The sequence below is a fragment of the Diceros bicornis genome, chromosome 6 (genome assembly GCF_020826845.1).
Source record: "Diceros bicornis minor isolate mBicDic1 chromosome 6, mDicBic1.mat.cur, whole genome shotgun sequence".
NCBI classification, from domain to species: domain Eukaryota; kingdom Metazoa; phylum Chordata; class Mammalia; order Perissodactyla; family Rhinocerotidae; genus Diceros; species Diceros bicornis.
Genome location: NC_080745.1, coordinates 14,318,963 through 14,340,376, shown reverse-complemented (window position 1 = coordinate 14,340,376; position 21,414 = coordinate 14,318,963). Strand labels below are relative to the sequence as shown.

The 21,414-nt window shown below is 37.1% G+C and overlaps 1 protein-coding gene and 1 pseudogene across 1 annotated transcript; both read right to left on the bottom strand.

Annotated features, from left to right (window-relative positions):
• Positions 1–8,571: 8,571 nt before the first annotated feature.
• On the bottom strand, positions 8,572–9,536 carry LOC131406889 (olfactory receptor 6C74-like; annotated as a pseudogene).
• Positions 9,537–18,276: 8,740 nt separating this feature from the next.
• Positions 18,277–19,173, bottom strand: LOC131406772 (olfactory receptor 6E1-like). Its single transcript, XM_058542653.1, has one exon. The coding sequence runs from the start codon at positions 19,171–19,173 to the stop codon at positions 18,277–18,279; it is 897 nt and encodes a 298-aa protein (XP_058398636.1).
• Positions 19,174–21,414: the final 2,241 nt, after the last annotated feature.

The window sequence follows — 21,414 nt, the reverse complement described above, 5'->3', positions numbered from 1 at the left end:
ACAAACAAAAATGTACAACCCAAAATTTCACAATGTTAGAAACCATTAAAACATCAAAAAAAAATACCTGGATACAAATGAAAATGAAAATACAACTTGCCAGAATTTATGGGATATGGTAAAAGGGGTTTTAAGAGGGAAGTTTATAGCAATACAGGCTTACCTCAACAAATAAGAAAAATCTCAAATAAACAATCTAACAGTGCACCTAAAGGAACTGGAAAAAGAAGAACAAACAAAGCCTCAAATCAGTAGAAGGAAGAAAATAATAAAAATCAGAGCAGAAATAAATGAAATAGAGACTAAAAAAGCAAGAGAAAAATATCAATGAAACCAAGAGCTGGTTCCTTGAAAAGATAAACAAAATTGACAAACCTTTAGCTAGGCTCACCAAGAAAAAAAGAGAGAAGGCTCAAATAAATAAAATCAGAAACGAGAGAGGAGAAATTACAACAGACGGCTCAGAAATACAAAAGATTATAGGAGAATACTATGAAAAGCTATATGCCAACAAATTGGATAATCTAGAAGAAATCGATAAATTCTTAGAATCATACAACCTTCCAAACCTGAATCAAGAAGAAATAGAGAATTTGAATAGACCAATCACCAATAAGGAGATCAAAACAGTAATCAAAAACCTCTCAAATAATAAAAGCCCAGGACCAGACGGCTTGCCTGGTGAATTCTACCAAACATTCAAACAAGACTTATTACGTATCCTTCTTAAACTCTTCCAAAATGTTGAAGAGGAGGGAAGCTTCCTAATTCATTCTATGAAACCAACATTAGCCTGATACCAAAACCAGACAAGGACAACACAAAAAAAGAAAATTACAGGCCAATATCACTGATGAACATTGATGCAAAAATCCTCAACAAAATATTAGAAAATCGCATACAACAATACATTAAAATGATTATACACCACGATCAGGTGGGATTTATTCCAGGGAAGCAGGGATGGTTCAACATTCACAAATCAATCAACGTGATACACCACATTAATGAAATGAAGAATAAAAATCACATGATCATCTCAATAGATGCACAGAAAGCATTTGACAAGATACAGCATCCATTTATGATAAAAACTCTGAATAAAATGGGTATAGAAGGAAAGTACCTCAACATAATAAAGGTCATATGTGACAAAACCATAGCTAATATCATCCTCAATGGTGAAAAACTGAAAGCTATCCGTCTAAGGACAGGAACCAGACAAGGATGCCCACTTTCCGCACTCTTATTTAACATAATATTGGAAGTCCTAGCCAGAGCAATCAGGCAAGAAAAAGAAATAAAAGGGATCCATATTGGAAAGGAAGAAGTGAAACTGTCACTATTTGCAGATGACATGATTTTATATATAGAAAACCCTAAAGAATCCACCAAAAATCTTTTAGAAATAATAAATGAATACAGTGAAGTTGTAGGATACAAAATCAACATACAACAATCAGTTGTGTTTCTATACACTAAAAACGAAGTAGCAGAAAGAGAAATTAGGAATACAATCCCATTTACAATTGCAACAAAAAGAATAAAATACCTAGGAATAAACTTCACCAAAGAGGTGAAATATCTGTACACTGAAAACTACAAATCATTGTTGAAAGAAATTGAAGAAGACACAAAGAAATGGAAAGGTATTCCATGCTCTTGGATTGGAAGAATTAACATAGTTAAAATGTCCATACTTGCTAAAGCAATCCATAGATTCAATGCAATCCCTATCAAAGTTCCAACAACATTTTTCACAGAAATAGAACAAAGAATCCTAAAATTCATATGAAACAACAAATACCCCGAATACCCAAAGGAATCCTGAGAAAAAAGAACAAAGCTGAAGGTATCACACTCCCTGACTTCAAAATATCCTACAAAGCTATCATAACCAAAACAGCATGGTACTGGCACAAAAAACAGACACACAGATCAATGGAACAGAATCAAGAGCCCAGAAATAAACCCACACATCTATGGACAGCTAATTTTTGACAAGGGAGCCAAGAACATGCAATGAAGAAAGAAAATTTTCTTCAATAACTGGTGTTGGGAAAACAGGACTGCCACATGCAAAAAAATAAAAGTAGACCATTATCTTACACCGTACACAAAAATTAACTCAAAATGCATTAAAGACGTGAATGTAAGACCTGAAACCATGAAAATTCTAGAAGAAAATATAGGCAATCCACTCTTCGACATCAGTCTTAGCAACATATTTTCAAGTACCGTGTCTGACCGGGCAAGGGAAACAATAGAAAAAAATAAACATATGGGACTACATCAAACTAAAAAGCTTCTGCACAGCAAAGGAAACCATCAACAAAATGAAAAGACAACCTAACAACTAGGAGAATATATTTGCAAACCATATATCTGATAAGGGTTAATATCCAAAATATATAAAGAACTCACACATCCCAACAACAACAAAAACTAACCCAATTAAAAAATGGGCAAAAGGGGCCGGCCCAGTGGCATAGCAGTTAAGTGCGCACGCTACACTTCAGCAGCCCGGGATTTGCAGGTTTGGATCCCAGGTGCGCACCAATGCACTGCTTGTCGAGCCATGCTGTGGCAGTGTCCCATATAAAAAATAGAGGAAGACAGGAACAGATGTTAGTTTAGGGCCAATCTTCCTCAGCAAAAAGAGGAGGATTGGCATTGGGTGTTAGCTCAGGGCTAATCTTCCTCACACACATACACAAAAAATGGGCCAAAGACCTGAACAGACATTTCTCCAAAGAAGAGATACACATGGCCAACAGGCACATGAAAAGATGTTTAACATCATTAACTATCAGGGAAATGCAAATCAAAACTACAATGAGATATCACCTCACTCCCATCAGAATGGCTATAATTAACAACACAGGAAACAACAAGTGTTGGAGAGGATGTGAAGAGAAGGGAACTCTCATACACTGCTTGTGGGAGTGCAAACTGGTGCAGCCACTATGGAAAACAGTATGGAGATTCCTCAAAAAATTAAGGATAGAACTACCACACGATCCAGCTATTCCACCGCTGGGTATTTATCCAAAGAACATGAAAACACGAATGTGTAAAGATACATGCACCCCTGTGTTCATTGCAGCATTATTCACAATATCCAAGACTTGGAAGCAACCTAAGTGCCCATCAGTGGATGAATGAATAAAGAAGATGTGGTATATATACACAATGGAATACTACTCAGCCATAAGAAATGATGAAATCCAACCATTTGTAACAACATGGATGGACATTGAGGGTATTATGCTAAGCGAAATAAGTCAGAGGGAGAAGGGCAAATACCATATGATCTCACTCATAAGTAGAAGATAAAAACAACAACAAACAAACACTTAGAGGCAGAGATTGGAGCGGTGGTTACCAGAGGGGAAGGGAGGAAGAAGGAGGGTAAAAAGGATGATTAGGCACATGTGTGTGTTGATGGATTGTAATTATTCTTTGGGTGGTGAACATGATGTAATCTATGCAGAAATAGAAGTATAATGATGTACACCTGAAATTTATACAATGTTATAAACCAATGTTACTGCAGTAAAAAAATAAATAAATAAAGATTAATCAGTGAAAGGGATACTACAATAAGCTACCTTGTGCAAATATAAGCCCACAAAAATATAAATTAAATAAGATATAAATAACTAAAATAAATAAAAAATAAATAAACTTGTGGAAACCTAAATTAACAACACATTACCATTTACAATAACTCCAAAGGAAATGAAATACTTAGATATAAATCTAACAATATTTGTACATAATCTATATGTGGAAAACTACAAAACTGTAATGAAGGAAACTACAGAAGCCTAAAAAGATAGGGAAACATACAGTGTTCATGAGTTGGAAGACTCAACATGGCAAGGATGTCAGTTCTCCCCAAACTGATCAACAGCTTTCATGCAGTTTCTAATAAAATCCCAGCAAAGTTTTTGTAGACATAGATAAGCTTATTCTAAAATTTATGTGGAAAGGCATAGGTCCTATGATAGATTTTTAAAATCTTGAAAATATAAAAAGAAAGTAGGAGGAATTCTATTCAATATTAAGTCTTAATATGTAGTTAAAGTAATCAAGACAGTGTGGTATGAGTGGAAGGATAAACACATAGATCAATGGAAAAGAATAGATAAACCAGAAATAGACCTATACGGTTATACCTACCTGATTTTTGACAAAGTTACAAAAGGAATTCGATGGAGGAAAGATAACTTTTTCAACAAATGGTGCTGGAGCAATGAGACATCCATAGGCAAAGAAAGAAAGAAAAGAAAACCCCAATCTAAATCCAACAATTTATACAAAAACTAACTCAAAATGGATCACAGACTTAAACATAAAACATAAACTATAAAAATTTTTAGGAAAAAAACAAGAGGAAATCTTCAGGATTTAGGGCTAGGCAAGATTTATTAGATTTAACACCAAAAGTATAATCCATAAAAAGAAAAACGGGTGAATTAGAACTCAACAAAATTAATAACTTTTGCTCTGAGAAAGTCTGTGTGAAGAGGATTAGAAGACAAGCTATGGACTGGGAGAAAGTATTTGCAACCCACATTTCTGACAAAAGACTAATATCTATAATACAAAAAGAACTCTCAAAACTCAACAGCAAAAAAAAAATCCATTTGGATTATGGGCAAAAGACTTGAATAGACATTTCACCTAAAAGGATCTACAAATGCCACAAAAGCAAATGAAAGATGTTCAACATCATTAGTCACCAGGGAAATGCAAATTAAAACAACAATGAGATATCACTATACACTTAATAGAATGGCTAAAAAAATAATGATAACACCAAAGTTTTTGAGGATGCAGAGAAACTGAATCCCCCATGTATTGCTGGTGGGAATATAAAATGAGACAGGCACTCTCAAAAGCTGTTTGCCAGTTTCTTATAAAACTAAACATGAAACTACCATAAAACCCAACAATTGCAGTCTTGGGTGTTTATCCCAAAGAAATGAAAACCTATGTTCACACAAAAGCCTCTACATAGACATGAATGTTCATGGCAGCTTTATTTGTAATAGGCAAAAACTGGAATCAGCCCACATGTCCTTTACCAAGTGAACGGGTAAACACACCATACCATCCCACCAGTGCATACAGCTCAGCAGTAAAAAGGAATGAAATATTGATATGTTCAATAGTTTAGTTGAATCACAAGGGAATGGTGCTAAGTAATGGAAAAAACCCTCAAAGATTACATATTGTATGATTCCATTTGTATAACAGTTTTGAAATGAGAACATTTTAGAAATGGAGGACAAAATGGTAGTTGCTCCGGGGTAGGAGGTTGGGAGGGTGAAGTGAGTGTAGCTATAAAAGGCAACAGGAGGGATCTTGGAGGTGTTGGAACTGTCCAGTGTCTTGTCTGTCATGGTAAATATACGAACCTAGACATCTGATAAAATTGTGGAGAGGTAAACACACGCACGAGTACAAGTAAAACTGGAAGAGTCTGAAAAAGATCAGAGGATTGTCTTAGTCAATATCCTGATTGTGATATCACACTGTAGTTTTGCAGAATGTTACCATTAGTGTAAAATAGGCAAAATGTATACACGTTTCCCTATTTCTTACAATTGCATGTGAATCTACAATTATTTCAATAAAAATTTCAATTAAAAAAAGATAGTTTGAGAGGTTTCAGTGATGAGTTTCATAAAAAGTAGTACATTCCTGATCTTTAAAAAATGGATGTTTAATTTCTAATTGTAGTGAAACAAAAATAGTAGCTCGAAATGCTAACGAGAACGCAACGAAACTGGGTCACATACGCATTGTTAATGGGAATGTAAAATGGTACAGCCACTCTGGAAAACAGTTTGTCAGATTCTTGTGAAACTAAACATACAATTACCATACAACCCAGCAATTGCCTTCTTAGCTATTTATCCCAGAGAAATGAAATCTTATGTTCATACAAAAATCTGTACACGAGGGTTTAGAGAAGCTTTATTTGTGATAGCTAAAAACTGGAAACAGGATGTCAGCAAGAGGGCAGAATAGGACATAGCTGACTTTCCATCCTCCCACAGACCCACTGAATAAACAGCTACACACAGATCAATTCCCTCTCAAAAAAATCCAGAAACTAGCTGAAAGACTCCTACATACCAGGCAACTGAGAAAATAGCCACGTTGAAATGGGTAGGAAAAGCTGAGCTGCACTCTCACGATAAACCCTACCCCCAGTACAGCACCTTACAATCAGGAGGGAAACCCCAACTCCCAGATTTTCCCTGAGGAGCAAAGGGTTTCGATCACACATTACCCCAACTTATAGGGTTGTCACTGGAGGAATTGGCTCCTAACTTGCCTATTTCTAGGAGCTGACAAGGCCCAGCATTTGCTAGTCCCACGTACACTAAAATCAAAGAGCCAGTATTAATGGGCACCCAGCACTTCCCACAGCTACTCCTCCTGGATCAGCATAGAGTGAGCAGGCAAAAACACCCAGCTCTCAGCTTCTCCCTGGAAGGGGTTAGACTGCACATCTGAAGTCCCAACTTTTCCAGCTGCTATCTGAGTGTCTGGCTTGTAAGTAGCCTGCATCTGGGAGCTGACAGACAGGAAATCATTCCTCTGCTGGGAGTCTGAATGAGCAAGTAGGCACTTCTGCAGTTCCTTCTCCCCGTCTTGTTCCACAGGTAGAACCAAGCCTCCACTAACCTGCCTGTTTCTGAGAGCCAGTGCCCCCTAGCATTCATTAGGCCCTCGGGGGCAACAGAGAGTAAAGCAACGGTTTTAAAGAGTGTGAGGTCTGAATGAGAGTGAGGACATTTGCCACAGATTCTCTTCCCAACTCAGTGCAGAGGGAGTAGGTGATAGACTCCAGCTCTCTGCTTCTCCCAGAGGAGACAAGGAATTGGACCACACATCTAGCATCCCAACTTTTCCAGCTGCAACTAGAGGGATTGACTCTATCTCACTGGTCTCAAGGCACTAACAGGACTTGGCACTAACAGGACTTGGCTCATCTTAGTCTCCTGGGGAACACTAAGAACTAAGACAGCAGTTCGGACAAGCACAAAGGTTTGAGAGGTTCCAGAATCTCTGGCTGGGCTGACTGGTGGGGTCTATCTCCTGCACTAGTCTGGTTCACAAGGCCAGGCTGTGAAGACTGGCAGAGGTGGCTGTTGTACCTAATGCACAGAAACCAACACAGAGAACCCTCAGGAGTTCCCTACCTTTAGATTAGGCTCAGAAATTATCTCCCTAACTTCTTGTTTGGAGAAAGGAGGGACATAGACACAGCTGTCCTTGGAAGACCATAACCCCCAGGACAGTGTATAAACATACCATCCCCAGACATAAAAGTCTAAATCACCTGGCACTCTTTTGACAGTGTAAAATTCTTCCTAACCGGATTATGCCTTAAATATAATTAATTCTCAAATCAAACAGGAAAGGAAAATATGCACTCAAATCAGACATACAAAAAATCAATACACACCATGCACATGCTGTGTCAGACATGACAGGACCTACTTCCTACTAAGGCCCATGGTCTTCAAGTGGGAGCCACAACCTCAGTGAAAGCTGTAAACACCATATCTGATTCAATTCTAATCCACTTTTTTATTATTAATGCACTCATTTTCCTTGCAAACTTTTCTAATTATGACTTCTGTTAGTTTTTGCTGCATAAAACGTCAACCAAAATTTAGCTCAACCTGGAAGACACTGGCAGCTCCTACACCTAAAGTCACATGAAGAGAAAAAATCTCTTATGTGGAAGGAGAAAATTTGATACTGGGATCACCTACCTTTCAGCAACCTCTTTGGTCCAGGGCTTGGCAACATCAATTACAGAAAAAAAGCGCATAAATTTAAAAGTTCTGCATTTTGTTTATGTTTCAAGAAAGAGTTAAGGGCAGTTTTATTAATCACATTTGGTACAGCTGGAAGATGATAAAGTGAAAGTGCCCATCTTAACCACCTGGAGTTATACTGAGCTATATGTACCTCTAAAATCAACAGACTCAAAGAGAGAACTTAGTGAGCTTACTGCTGATTTCTTTATATAAACAGATGCAATTAATGAAATACTATTAATTTTCATAAGGCTACTGTATGATGACTTTATATAATTTTCAGAAACAATTTGTTTCTGAAATTCCAAACTTCGAATAAAGAAAATGGTAAAGAAGGATTGCCATCTACTTTTCTTATGTATCAGAAAATTCCAGCATAACGATGTGTCATGAACAGCAATTATTAAATGTGATTGGCAACTTTTTTATTCTTAGCTTAAAGTCTTTGTATTATTTATGTATACTAGGCTTTCCATAAATGTTGTTTGAATTGAATTCATACAAGATCAAATGAGTAGAAAAATCAAAGAAGATATTCCTTAGCACAAGGTAGGTAACTAATACGAGTTTTCAAATAGTGGAAGGTATTGAGTTGCAAAATAAGATAGTACCCATCGAGCTGAAAATTACCGTAAACTAGACCACCATATGCAGAGAGTCTGTAGAGGAAATTGAACTAGAAGAGCAAGAAGATCCATTTACCCTCCAAAGCTCTATGATTCTATTTCTGCAGTCTCACCCTGGACTGAGTGACCCTCAGAGCCTGGTGGACCTGCTTGTTCCGCAGAGTGTAGATGACAGGGTTCAGCAGCGGGGTCACCGCCGTGTTCACAAGGGCAGCCTCCCTGGTGGAGTCCAGCCTGTTCGTTTGCTTTGGTTTCACATGTATAAAGACACAGCTGCCATAGGTCAGAGCGAGGACAATGAGGTGAGGTGAGCAGGTGGAGAAAGCTTTCTGTCACTCCTTGGCTGACGGGAGATGCACGATCGTGACTACTGTCTTGCTGTACGCAATGAGGGTTATGATGAGGGATGTCAAAAGGATACGTAAAGCGAGGACAAAGGCCAACATTTCAACACATCTGGTGTCAGAACAGGAGAGATGAATCAGGGGGCCAAGGTCACAGAAGAAGTGAGGGATGACATGGGGGCCACAGAAGGAAAACTGGGAAACCTGGACCACCAGTCCAGTGGTGAAGATGAAGGACAAGGTACAGCAAAAGAAAACCAGAAGGAAACTAACCCTCAGGTTTATGATGGTCGGATAGTGCAGAGGCTTCCAAATAGCCAGGTATCCATCCAAGGACATCACAGCCATGAGGAAGAAAATTACTGACCCAAGAAATAGGAAAGAAAAGGCTTGCGTGAGATAAGAAGTAAAGGGAATTGTCTGCCTTCCTGAAAGAAAGATGGACAGCAGTTTAGGAATCACTGTGGTGATAAAACAGCATTCACAGGAGGAGAAAAGTGGCAGGTAAAATATACATTGAAGTCTAGAGGCGATGATCAACCCAGGTGATGACGATTTTCACCATGTTTCCCGTGATGGAGGCCAGGGGCCAGCAGATGCACCAGGAAAAGAACGTTCCCCAGGTACTGGAGGGCAGGAAACCCCTCCAGAATGAACTCCGGAATTGTCGTCTCATTCCTCACCTCCAGAGTTATTTCTGTTTTTCTGTCTGTCATCAACTGCTTGATCTGTGAAGCAGAAAATACTATCACCAAAGAATAAAGAATTTAATTGAAAAATTATTTAAAAAACACTACTTGCAGCTAGAATTCTGAATGAGGAATCATTTTATATTTTTAAAATATTTTATTATAAATGATTTTGAATTTTTCCCATTATTAAACTGTAAAAATTGAAGGTTTATTTCTTGTTTTTGAAAATAATTTTTAATGTTCAACTTAACTCTTCTGAAATAATATCTTTGAATAATAATCCATAAGGTAAACAATGCAAAATGAAAATGATTGTTTTCAGACAACATATACAACTAACAGATAACAATGAAGGCTGTCATCCTACAGAAAATATTTTTTAATGGGTCACAGTGTTAATTTCTCTACTTCAGATATGATATGCAATGTATGAAGCCCTCCTAAGCACTAACTTTAGCCCTCTGGAAATAGAAGGTATGAAAAAGCCATTTGCAAAAGCCATGTTCCAAAGCAGTTATTTTCCTGAAGTACATTCAGCCTGAGTTCTTTACCCAAGACCCTAGAGTGAGAAGGAAAGTTAGTATATCATAGTATCTCATAACTACTCAGTCCATGGGTTTAAGAGCATCCATGTCTAAAGATGGGGAAAAAGTGGTTACATGACTTGGTTGTTCGGACTCAATGAATAAACATTTAATGGGTGAATCAGTATCCCTCTCACTATACCAGCCTAGCAGAATGAAAGTGTTTCATTCTCCTATTAGTCATAAATTATCCTTCAACATTCTTTTTTCTGGGAATATTTTTGTTACATTGGAAGATTTTGGTGTGGTGGAATTACACCTGTATTCCCATTGCAATCACTAGAGGAAAATTCATTTATTTCTAAAAAATGCCAATGCCTTACTAGAAACCAGATGAATTGATACATAATCTTTGAGGAAGGAGTTTTGGCATCTGTTGGATATCAGTGCTCTAGTCAATAAGTCACCAAAATTAATTTGTATTTTACTTAATTTTTTGACTTGGCCAATCCTATTACGTTAACTATGCATGATCCACAATACAAAATTAAACATAGCCAGTCTCTGGTTTTAATATTAGATCACAAGTCATCCCCATGATCAAGTGCTCACCAAGAAGCAGCTCACAGGAAACAGAGATTCTTTGATAAGTGCTTCTCTTTTCTTCTAACAAACCAGGATCTTTCTCTCAGGCTAAAGGAAAAGGAAAAAAAGAACACTTTTAATTGAGATGTACCTTTCTTCGACCTATTAAAAAGTCAATGGATTCCTTATGTCTTAAATTAGTAGGAAATTATTAAGGCTAATTTTTTTCAAGGAAGACAGAGATGTCCAAACTCTCTAGGATTAACAGTCATAGTTTTCTCCACGACAATCTGACTGATAAATCCTAAACCATTAAGAAAATACAGACTACCCCAAATATGCACTGGCATTTGCTGATGTCACTATTTACAATTCCTGAACACATTTATATCCATTCTACTGGACACAATGACACAGTCCATCATGAACATCACTGGTTGGTTGTGCCTCTATCCCAGAAGGGAATCAGAAAGAAGAGAAAACAGAGGCTAATTTCCTTGTTCGTGGACCTTGTTGTTATCCAATTTCCCATCAGCCAGTTTCTCTCCACCTCTCAGAGTAGGTGAGAATCATTGCCGTCATAAATGAGAACACATTCAAATGTCCTTATGATATATTTACCACAGGCTTATTTACCACCACCAATGAGGACACACAAGGTCCAAAAGGACAAACTTCTGGAACATTCAGAGTTCATTAGAGGAGAATGAAACAAGGGAGCAGGAACGAAAAGCACAGCAGAGTCCCAAGGAACATTTAATTGTTCGTATTTGGAAATAGAGAATTTCAGCCGAAATATATCATAATTAGCATTTCACTGCATATGGTAACATACTGCCATCATTCTCAATAGTCTACACAGTCTTCTGTGAAAGTCTTCAAAGGTAGATTTGGCATGACTGCCCTAGAGTTGTAAAATTTACCAAATCCTGAATTATATATGTCAAGAAATACTGGCTTAAGCAACAGAAACACATTTTACAATTAAATTCTTTGCTTTTTCTTTCTTTTTAACCTGGTATTTTCTTTACTGAGGTATAATTTCCATACTGTAAAGTGCACAAATTTTAATTGTACAGGTCAATAACTTTTTACATATATACATAGCCATGTAACCACTATACAAATCAAACAACAAACATTTCCATCTCATCATGTTTCCTTGTGCCCCTTACCAGTGAATAGCCCACACCAAAAGAAAACAACTATTTTGATTTATATCATCAAAATTTACTTTTGCAAGTTCTAGAAATTCATATAAATGGAATACAGCATGTGTTATTTTTGTCTGGCTTTTTTTTCTCTCAATATGTTTCCCAGAGTTATCCAAGCTGTTTCATGTATCAATAATTTATTCTTTTATATTGCATTGTAGTATCCATTATATATGTACACTACAATTTTCCATTCTTCCTTTGAAGGACATTCATGTCCTTTCCAGTTCAGGGCTAATATGAATAAAGCTGCTGTGAATATTCTTGTATAAGTGTTTTTGAAGACATAGCATTCATTTCTCCTGAGTATATAACTTGGAGTGAAAGTACTGGATTAACTATAGGATAGGTCTTAACACTACAAGAAATTGCAAAACAGTTTCCAAAATTGGATTTAGCAGTAATGCCTGAGAATTCAAAATGTTCCACATTCTCACCAACATTTAGTCTTGTAAGTCATTTTTAATTGGAGGCATTCTCTGTAAATTTGTTTTGCCACTATGGAAAACAATGTGGAGTTTCCTCAAAAAATTAAAAATAGAACCACCATATGATCCTGCAATTTCACTTCTGGGTATATACTCAAAGGAAATGAAAACAGGGTATCGAAGAGGTATCTGCACTTCTGTGTTTATCACAGCATTATTCACAACAGTCAAGATATAGAAACAACTGATGAGTGGATAAAGAAGATGTTGTGTATATATATATATTACAATGGAATATTATTCAGCCACGAGAAAGAAGGAAATCTTGTCATTTGCAACAACGTGGATGGTTCTAGAGGACAGTATGCTAAGTGAAATAACTCAGAGAAAGACAAATACTGTATGATATCTTTTTTCTTGATCAGTCTTGCTAAGAGTGTAACAATTTTATGAGTCATTCAAAGAACTAAAGTTTGCGTTGTTAATTTATTTTATTTGCTTTTGATTTCATTGATTCATATATATGTGCTTTCATATTTATATGCATTCATATTTATATGCGTACTTTGAGTATAATTTCCTTTTTTTTGCTACCCTCTAAAGTTGGAAACTTAAATGATTAATTTTATACCTTTGTTTTGTTCTAATATAAGCATTAATGCTATAAATTTCCCTCTAAGCATGGCTTTAGGATGCATTCCGCAAATTTTAATATGTTGTGCTTTCATTTTTGTGTGTCAAAAATATTTTCAAATTTCTGTAGTGATATTTTCTATAATCCAAGAGTTTTTTAGATATATGTTGTTTATATCCAAATATTGAGAAATTTTCTAGATAAATTATTGTTTTTGCTTTCTTATTTAATTCAATTGTGGTTGGAGAACATATTTTGTATATTTTCAGTCTTTTGAAATGTTTTGAGATTTATGATCAAGCATAAAATCAATCTTGGTGAGATTTCCATGTGCACATGAAAAGAATGTGCATTCTGCAGATGCTAAATGTAATAATCTGTAATTATCAATTAAGTCCATATAGTTGATACAGTCATACAAATCTTCTACATGCTTAGTGATTTTTTTTTTGGTCTTTTTGCTCTATTAATTACTGAAATTATGGTGTTAAAATATCCAACTATTGTTGTGGATTTTTAAAATTTCTCCTTTTAGTTCTTTCACATATTTTTAATCTCTATCATATATGTAAAATTATGACTTCTTCATGATTTCATCCCCTTATCACTATAAATTTACCTCTTTATCTCTGAAAATACACTTCGCTATGAGTCTATTTTTTTTATATATTACTATAGTCACACAAGCTTGATGTTTGTTTGAAATTTCTACTCTGTCTGTGTATTTAAATGTTATTCTTATAACCAGCTCATAGTAAGATCTTCCTTTTTACCCACTGTATTAATATCTCTCCTTTTTAATTTGAGTGCTGAGTCCATTTACATTCAATGTCATTATTGTAAAGTTAGGTTTAACTCTACAATCTTTATGTTTCCTGCTATTCATCTCCACCATCATATATTCCTTATTTTCTCCTTTCTTCTTTTGAATTAATCAAGCATTTTTAATATTCCGTTGTAATCAGCTCTCTTGTCTTTTTTTTTTATTGATGTTTTAATAGTTTTTAACATTGTGAAATTTGGGGTTGTACATTTTTGTTTGTCCATCACCATATATATGACTCCCTTCACCCCTTATGCCCACCCCCCTTGGCTCTGGTAACCACAGTCCAGTTTTCTCTGTCCATGTGTTAGTTTATATTCCACATATGAGTGAGATCATACAGTGTTTGTCTTTCTCTTTCTGGTTTATTTCACTTAACATAATACGCTCCAGCCCCATCCATGTTGTTGCAAATGGGACGATTTTGTCTTTTTTTATGGCTGAGTAGTATTCCATTGTATATATATACCACATTTTCTTAATCCAATCGTCAGTCGAGGGACACTTAGGTTGCTTCCACTTCTTGGCTATGGTGAATAATGCTGCAATGAACATAGGGGTGCATAAGCCTCTTTGGATTCTTGATTTCAGGTTCATTGGATAGATTCCCAGTAGTGGGATGGCTGGATCATAGGGCATCTCTATTTTTAATTCTTTGAGGAATCTCCATACCGTTTTCCATAGAGGTTGCACCATAAACAGCTTTATTCAGGTATCATTGATACACAATAAAATGGACATATTTAAAGTGTACAATTTGATAAGTTTTGACATATTTAAACACTGTAAAATCACCACCACAATGACCATAATGAAAATATCCATCAGCCCAAAAGTTTCCTACTGCCCGATTGTGATGACTCCATTTTATGCCCTTTGTTAGGTTCTTAGCTATAACTCTGATTTTTATTTCAGTGGTTGGCTTAGGGTTTACAGTATACATCTTTAACTTCATTGTCTAGCTTTAAGCGATATTCTACCACTTCGCTTATAAGAAACTTACAATAGTCTACTTCCTTTTCTACCCCCTCAGCCTGTATGCTATTCTTGTCATACGTTTTCCTTATACATACATTATAAACCCCACAGTGAATTGTTACTATTTTTGTTGAAAGAAATTTACATAATTAAAAAATATCTTATATACCTACCTACATAGGGCTCTTCATTCCTTTGCATAGATCCATATTTCCATCTGGTATAATTTTCTTTCTCTTGGGAGGACTGACTTTACCAATTATTATTATCTAGATTTGCTTTTATCTTTTATCTTTCGTATGATTTCATTTTTGAAAGTTATTTTCATGAGTATAGAATTCTAGGTTGGCAGATTTTTATTTACAGTCCCTTAAAAATTGTGCCATTGTATTCTCATTTACTTATTTTCATAGAGAAATCTTTGTTAGCTTTATAGTTATTCCTCTGTATGAAATGTGTCTTTCTTTCTTCTGGCTGCTTTGAAGATTTTCTCTTTACCACTGGCTTTGAACAATTTGATTATTATGTGCCTTGGTATGGATTTTTTCATGTTTCTAGTGCTTGAGTTATGCTGAGGTTTTTGGTTCTGTTTTCATGAAATTCAGAAAAATTTTGGCCATTATTTCCTTAAGTCTTTTTTGTCCTCTCCCCTCCACACATACACTTCTCTGTCAGAAATCTAACTATATGCATGTTGGGTTGCTTGAAGTTGTCCCATACCACACTGATGCTCTTTTCAGTTTTAGATGGGTTATCTTTTTCTTTGTGTGTTTTTAAAAGTTTCTATAACTATATCTTCAAATTTACTAATCTTTAATCTACAATGTCTAATATTCTATTCATCCCATCCAATAAAGTTTTCATCTGAGACATGTAGTTTTGACTCAGAGAAGTGCAATTTGCTTTTTAAAATTTGCTTTATTGAGGTTTGGCTGACATATAAAAAGCTGTACATATTTAATGCCTTCAACTTGATGAGATTGAGATAAGTATACACTCATCAAACCATCATCACAATCAAGGCCATAAACTTATATGTAACCTCCAAAGGTTTCCTCCAATCTCTTTACTTTTGTGTTCTTTTGTGGAAAGAGCATGTAACATAAGATCTACCCTCTTAGCAAAATCTTAACTATATAATATGGTATTGTAACAATAGGCTCTATGTTGTACAGAAGATCTCCAGAACTTATTCATCCTGCCTTACTGAAACTTTGCATAGTCTGATTGACACCTCCCCCTTTCTGTCTGCCCCCAGCCCCTGGTAACCACTATTCTACTCTCTGGTCCTATGAGTTTGAATATTTTAGATTCCTCATAAAAGTGAGATCATGTAGTATTTGTCTTTCAGTGTCTGGCTTATTTCACCTACTACAATGTCCTCCAGGTCCATCCATGTTGTCACATATTTTAAGATGTCCTTTGTTTTTAAGGATCAAAACATTCCATTGATGTATATACCACATTTTCTTTATCCATTCATCCATCAATAGACACTTAGGTTGTTTCTATATCTTGGCTATTGTGAATAATGCTGCAATGAACATGGGAGTGCAGACATCTCTTCAATATCTGGACTTCAATCCATTTGGATATATACCCTGAAGTGGGATTGTTGGATCATATGGTAGTTCTATTTTTAATTTTTTGATGACCAGCCATACTATTTTCCCTAGTGGCTGCACCAATTTACATTCTCATCAACAGTGTACAAAGGTTCCCTTTTCTCCATATCCTCATCAACACTTCTTGTCTTTTGATTTTTTGATAATAGCCATTCTAATAGATGTGAAATGATATCTCATTGTGGTTTTTATTTGCATTTCCCTGATGATTAACCATGTTGAACATCTTTTCATGTACCTATTGGCTGTTTGTATGTCTTTGGAAAATGTCTATTCAGGTTCTTTGCCCATTATTTTATTTGCATAATTTTGGCTTTTTAGTCATTGATTTGTATGGGTTCTTTATATATTTTGGATATTAACAGCTGCATGTGAGCCCAGATTCAGCCCTGACTCCTGTCACTAGCCTGCACAACTGGCCTCACCTTCAGCAAAACCCCCCAGCTGTGCACCTGCATGTCCCCAGGCCAGCTGCTGTCACCAGCCTCCACTGCCATGTGCACTCCTATGCAGAGAGCCTGCTGCCAATAACCACACAGTTTATTGGTCATTCTGGGAAAAAATCATTGACAATATAATACCGTGAACAAAGAGAATATCCCAAATGTCAGAAAAAGAGACAAGCCTACACAAAAAAATCTATGGAAATTTTTATACATGGATAGGGTGGACAAAATGTGTTCTGTTAGTTGGGTAAAGTCTAGTCTCCTAATTCTTACATAACTACGTGCCCCAAATCTTCACAACACAGTCATTTATCATCCCTGCAATCACAGAATAATGTGGTCAGAGCAAAGCACAGTAATAGCCATTAACCAACAATGCCAAGAACACTCCAGCCCCAAGGTTTTTTCTCACAGTATTTTGTCTCCAAATCTATCATTTCCTATCAAAATCTTGAATAACTAAATTACAGTTGTAATTTTTCCATTAAAACATCCCATCACCTTCTCTCTGCCTGGCTCAAATTATTACTATGTGCCTCATGTGTCATATTAGGTAGCAATAGTGTGATTAGTACCAACAATGGACACCCAGAAGTTATCACACCAAGCCTCTCATTCTACAAATGAAGATACTTGTTTATAGATTCATTTGAAGAGACTTTACAGTCACAATAAGTCTTCTTTCTACCTCTGATTAGATACCCCCAAATTTCTTTAAATTTTTTTTGTAGTAGGGAAACAATCTTAACTATTCAATTCCTTATTCCAGAAATTATAGTGCCTCTCTTCCTGTGGTACTTCATTTTCAGATGTTTGGTACTGAAATCAACCTGGCAAACCAGTTAAACCAATGGCAATGTTCAATTTCAACTAGAGATATTTATACGTTTTCATCATAGTGGGAACTAGATTTAAAGATTTATATTCTATTTATATACAGAATAGTCCAAACAATTGTATTGCATTATTTTAACTAATTTTATTAACATCATAACAGATGTGTCCTTCAAAACTCAATATAGTGACCACGTTACATCTATCTTGAACCAATTTGATATTCCTAATACTTGTGAATTTCATTCTCCATCCTCTTGTGCTTACCACAAGTAGACACTTGAAACCACATCTTCCCAATTTTGTGATTCCACGTGCATCAAACAAAATCATATATATGAGGCTCTTCATTAAAATGTGTTGGATGCTATTGATCTGAAACTAGTGAATAGAAGATCTAGGAAGACATTTTCATCTCAGTCTAAAGAAGAATATTAGAGCTTTCAAACAGTGGAATATATTAGATTGTAAGATAAATTAGCCCCTAGTCTAAAAATAAAAAAAGCTGAACCTTTAAAAACACATTTGTAAAGTCCATATAGGAGATTCCAGAAATAGGAGGGAGATTGCTTTAGATGAAGAAGGTATATTCTCCTTCTGAGAATCTGTAGTTCTACTTCTACACTCTAACCCTGGACAGAGCATCCCTCAGAACCTGGTGAACTTGCTTGTTTCATAGAGTATAGACAACAGGGTTCAGCAGCGGGGTCACCACTGTGTTCACAAGAGCAGCCTCTCTGTTGGAGTCCAGCCAGTTTGATTCCTTTGGTTTCACATATATAAAGACACAGCTGCTGTACATCAGAGACGGGACAATGAGGTGAGGTGAGCAAGTGAAGAAAGCTTTCTGTCGCTCCTTGGCTGTTGGGAGATGCAGGATTGTGACTACTATGTTGCTGTACGCAATGATGGTTACGATAAGGGATGTCAAAAGGATAAACAAATCAAGGCCAAAGGCCAACATTTCAATAGATCTGGTGTCAGAACAGGAGAGACTAGTCAAGGGCCCAAAATCACAGAAGAAGTGAGGGATGACATGGGGGACACAGAAGGATGACTGGGAAAGCAATATAACTGGAACCACCATGAGGAGGAATCCCAAAGCCAAGCAGGCAGTGACCAGGAGGAAACACATCCTTGGCTTCATGATGGTTGGGAAATACAGAGGTTTGCAAATGGCCAGGTACCGATCCAGGGCTAATACAGCCATAAGGAAGAAAATCTTTGCCCCCAGGAAAAGAAAAACAAAGGCTTGTGTGAAGCAGGCAGCAAAGGAAATTGATTTCCTCCCTGACAGAAAGATGGCCAGCAACTTAGGAATAACAGTAGTTACAAAACAGCACTCAAAAAAGGAGAAACTGCTGAGGAAGAAGTACATAGGTGTCTGGAGGCGATGGTCGGCCCAGGTGATGGTGATAATGAGTGTGTTTCCCATGATGGAGGCCAGGTATGCCAGCAGATGCACCAGGAAGAGAACCTTCCCAAAGGGCTGGACAGTGGGAAACCCCTCCAGGGTGAATTCCTGGACTGCTGTCCTATTTCTTGCATCCCCCATCATTGAATTTTCCATTTTTTCAATCAACTTTCTTTGAGATATTTTGCAGTGTCATGACTGAAAAATGAAGAACTCTGTGTAGGCATGGTGACTGGATTTGTTTATTATCTTAAACATTATATTTTATGTGTAGCTTTTGCCCATTATCAAGTAAAAATAAGTGATTTTAATCTTTGAATACGTTTACGTTAAATACAGCCTAAAATCCTGGATAAATAAGAACTGTGCTCGTGGCTCCAAGTTTTCATAAAGGATAATGTAATTTTAACAGTGCTAGTTATTTTCGTATATAGTCTATTGCCAAGCAGGAAACAAGTCCTTCTTTTAGTTATATATCTGATCATGAAACACATTCCTGGTAAGGTACTACTCGTATCAGGCGTCCAAAGGTGAATATTGCAAAACGAAAATTGTAGCCTTCAAAAAAAATTTATAGTCATGGAGTCTGTCATCTCACACACACAAAATATTCCTCCATGATGTCTTTAGGATTTCTCATCCATATTTGAAGTCATAACATCACTTGTAGGAAAACTTCCTGTGGCTCCCGTTGCAGCCCTCTAAAGTGAGTTAGATTAGAAGAGTAGAAGACGGACTCTAATCAGATTGTTGGAGACACAGCCCAAGCCATTTTCTACAGAGCTTGAGACCAGTGAGTAGGAGAGGAGAGTTTTCCTTTGCCTCTGTGACAAGTGGTCAGTCTAGTGGAGAATCTCTATCTTTTGACTCTTTCAGTCCATATATTTAGGGAACATCAGCCTGAGGATAGAAAGAAGGATTGCATGCCTTGACTTTAGTGATTGTTTTCTGATTCATTCTCTCTCCTATTTTCCACCTAAATAAAATATTATCTTTCACTCTTTAAATCCATAAACTTCTCTTATGTAAGCCTTCGTCACTCTGGTCAACTAGCGTTCATCTCAGGTCCCTGAATTAGCTGTCTGATTTAGCCAAACCCTCACTCTTAGTGTGTGAGATCAGCTTGAAGAGGAGCAGACTCTGCTTCAGTTTACAATAGATGAATAGCAAAATGATCCAATCACACTAAGGCCATGTACTCACCCAGATGCAGCTGTGGGAGATCAAGATTTGGCCACCCTGAAATACATCTCTTTACCTTGATTGTTTTCTCTGAGGGACATTTGACCTCCCCCACTAATTGCCTAAAGAATTTGACATGGTGGCTCCTTCCTGGAACAGATCTTCTATCATGATGGCTGTAAAGATAATGTAGGATAGAGGTTACAATAGGAAAGGCACCAAGCCCCTTTTATCAAACACTCTGTCTCTCCCTGACCACATTACCTATAGATGACCCTGAAAAGAATTATCTTCCTGCCCTCTGAAGTCCCAGGCCACTACCCACCCCCAACACGCTCCTCGCCTTTAGCTGCAATACTTAAGCAAGCAGCTTAGACAGAGGGACGAGTTGCTCATTTCTGAGTTTCTCCCATGTATACATGTTGTTAAACTTGGTATTATTTTCTCCTGCTAACCTGTCTTGTTGATTATTTGGCCAGCCATAAGAACCTTAAGGAAAAGGGCAGAGGGAGATTCTCCCTCGTCCCCCGACAGTTTTAGCATAGTCGCCAGGAGCCACACTGGCTGGCAAGTTGCCTTCTCTGGCTGGAAGACCTGCCTTCTCCCTGGACTACTGCAGATGATGAGATATGGGAACGCCTGACGAAAGCCGGCAAAAGGTAAGACTTCTTACCACGTCAGCCTCCCGGAATCTCTATCTGTGGGGTCCGGCAGAAGGAAGTGGTGAGAATTTTTTCTCTTTCTAAATTTAGATTGGCAGGAGAAAATATTTGGGAAACTAGTTTCTTGTGCTTTTAGTGACTCTTGGTTTAAATTTGGTAGAGTACTCTTGGTTTTGATCTTGATCCCTTTTCCTCCCAGAGTAGTCTCTGTCTTGTTCTGTGTCCTGAGAAAACTTGGCTTTGTGACCAGTGAGAATATTCTCCCTGGTCTCCACCATATGGAAGGTGCATTTACCGGAGTGCACCTTGGTGGTCAGTCGAGTAGACTGGGGTTCCGAACTATCTCTTTGTCCGGCTGTGCCAAGCTCTCAGGGGAGTATGTCATAAAAGGCCCAGTCCATGAGGGCTTTTGTTGTCTTAACCTTCGTTGCTTGTTAGTGCTGGAAAAATCCCATTCCAGTATCGCCTGCCCGGTGTCACAGATTAGCGGGTCTGTGACTGGAGGCGTCCCACACTATTGTGGGAGACTGGAGACACCATCCTTACCGCCTGT

What these genes read in the sequence shown, in the direction of transcription:
- LOC131406772 (XM_058542653.1), bottom strand. Translation starts at nt 19,173, where the DNA reads ATGGAAAATTCAATGATGGGGGATGCAAGAAATAGGACAGCAGTCCAG.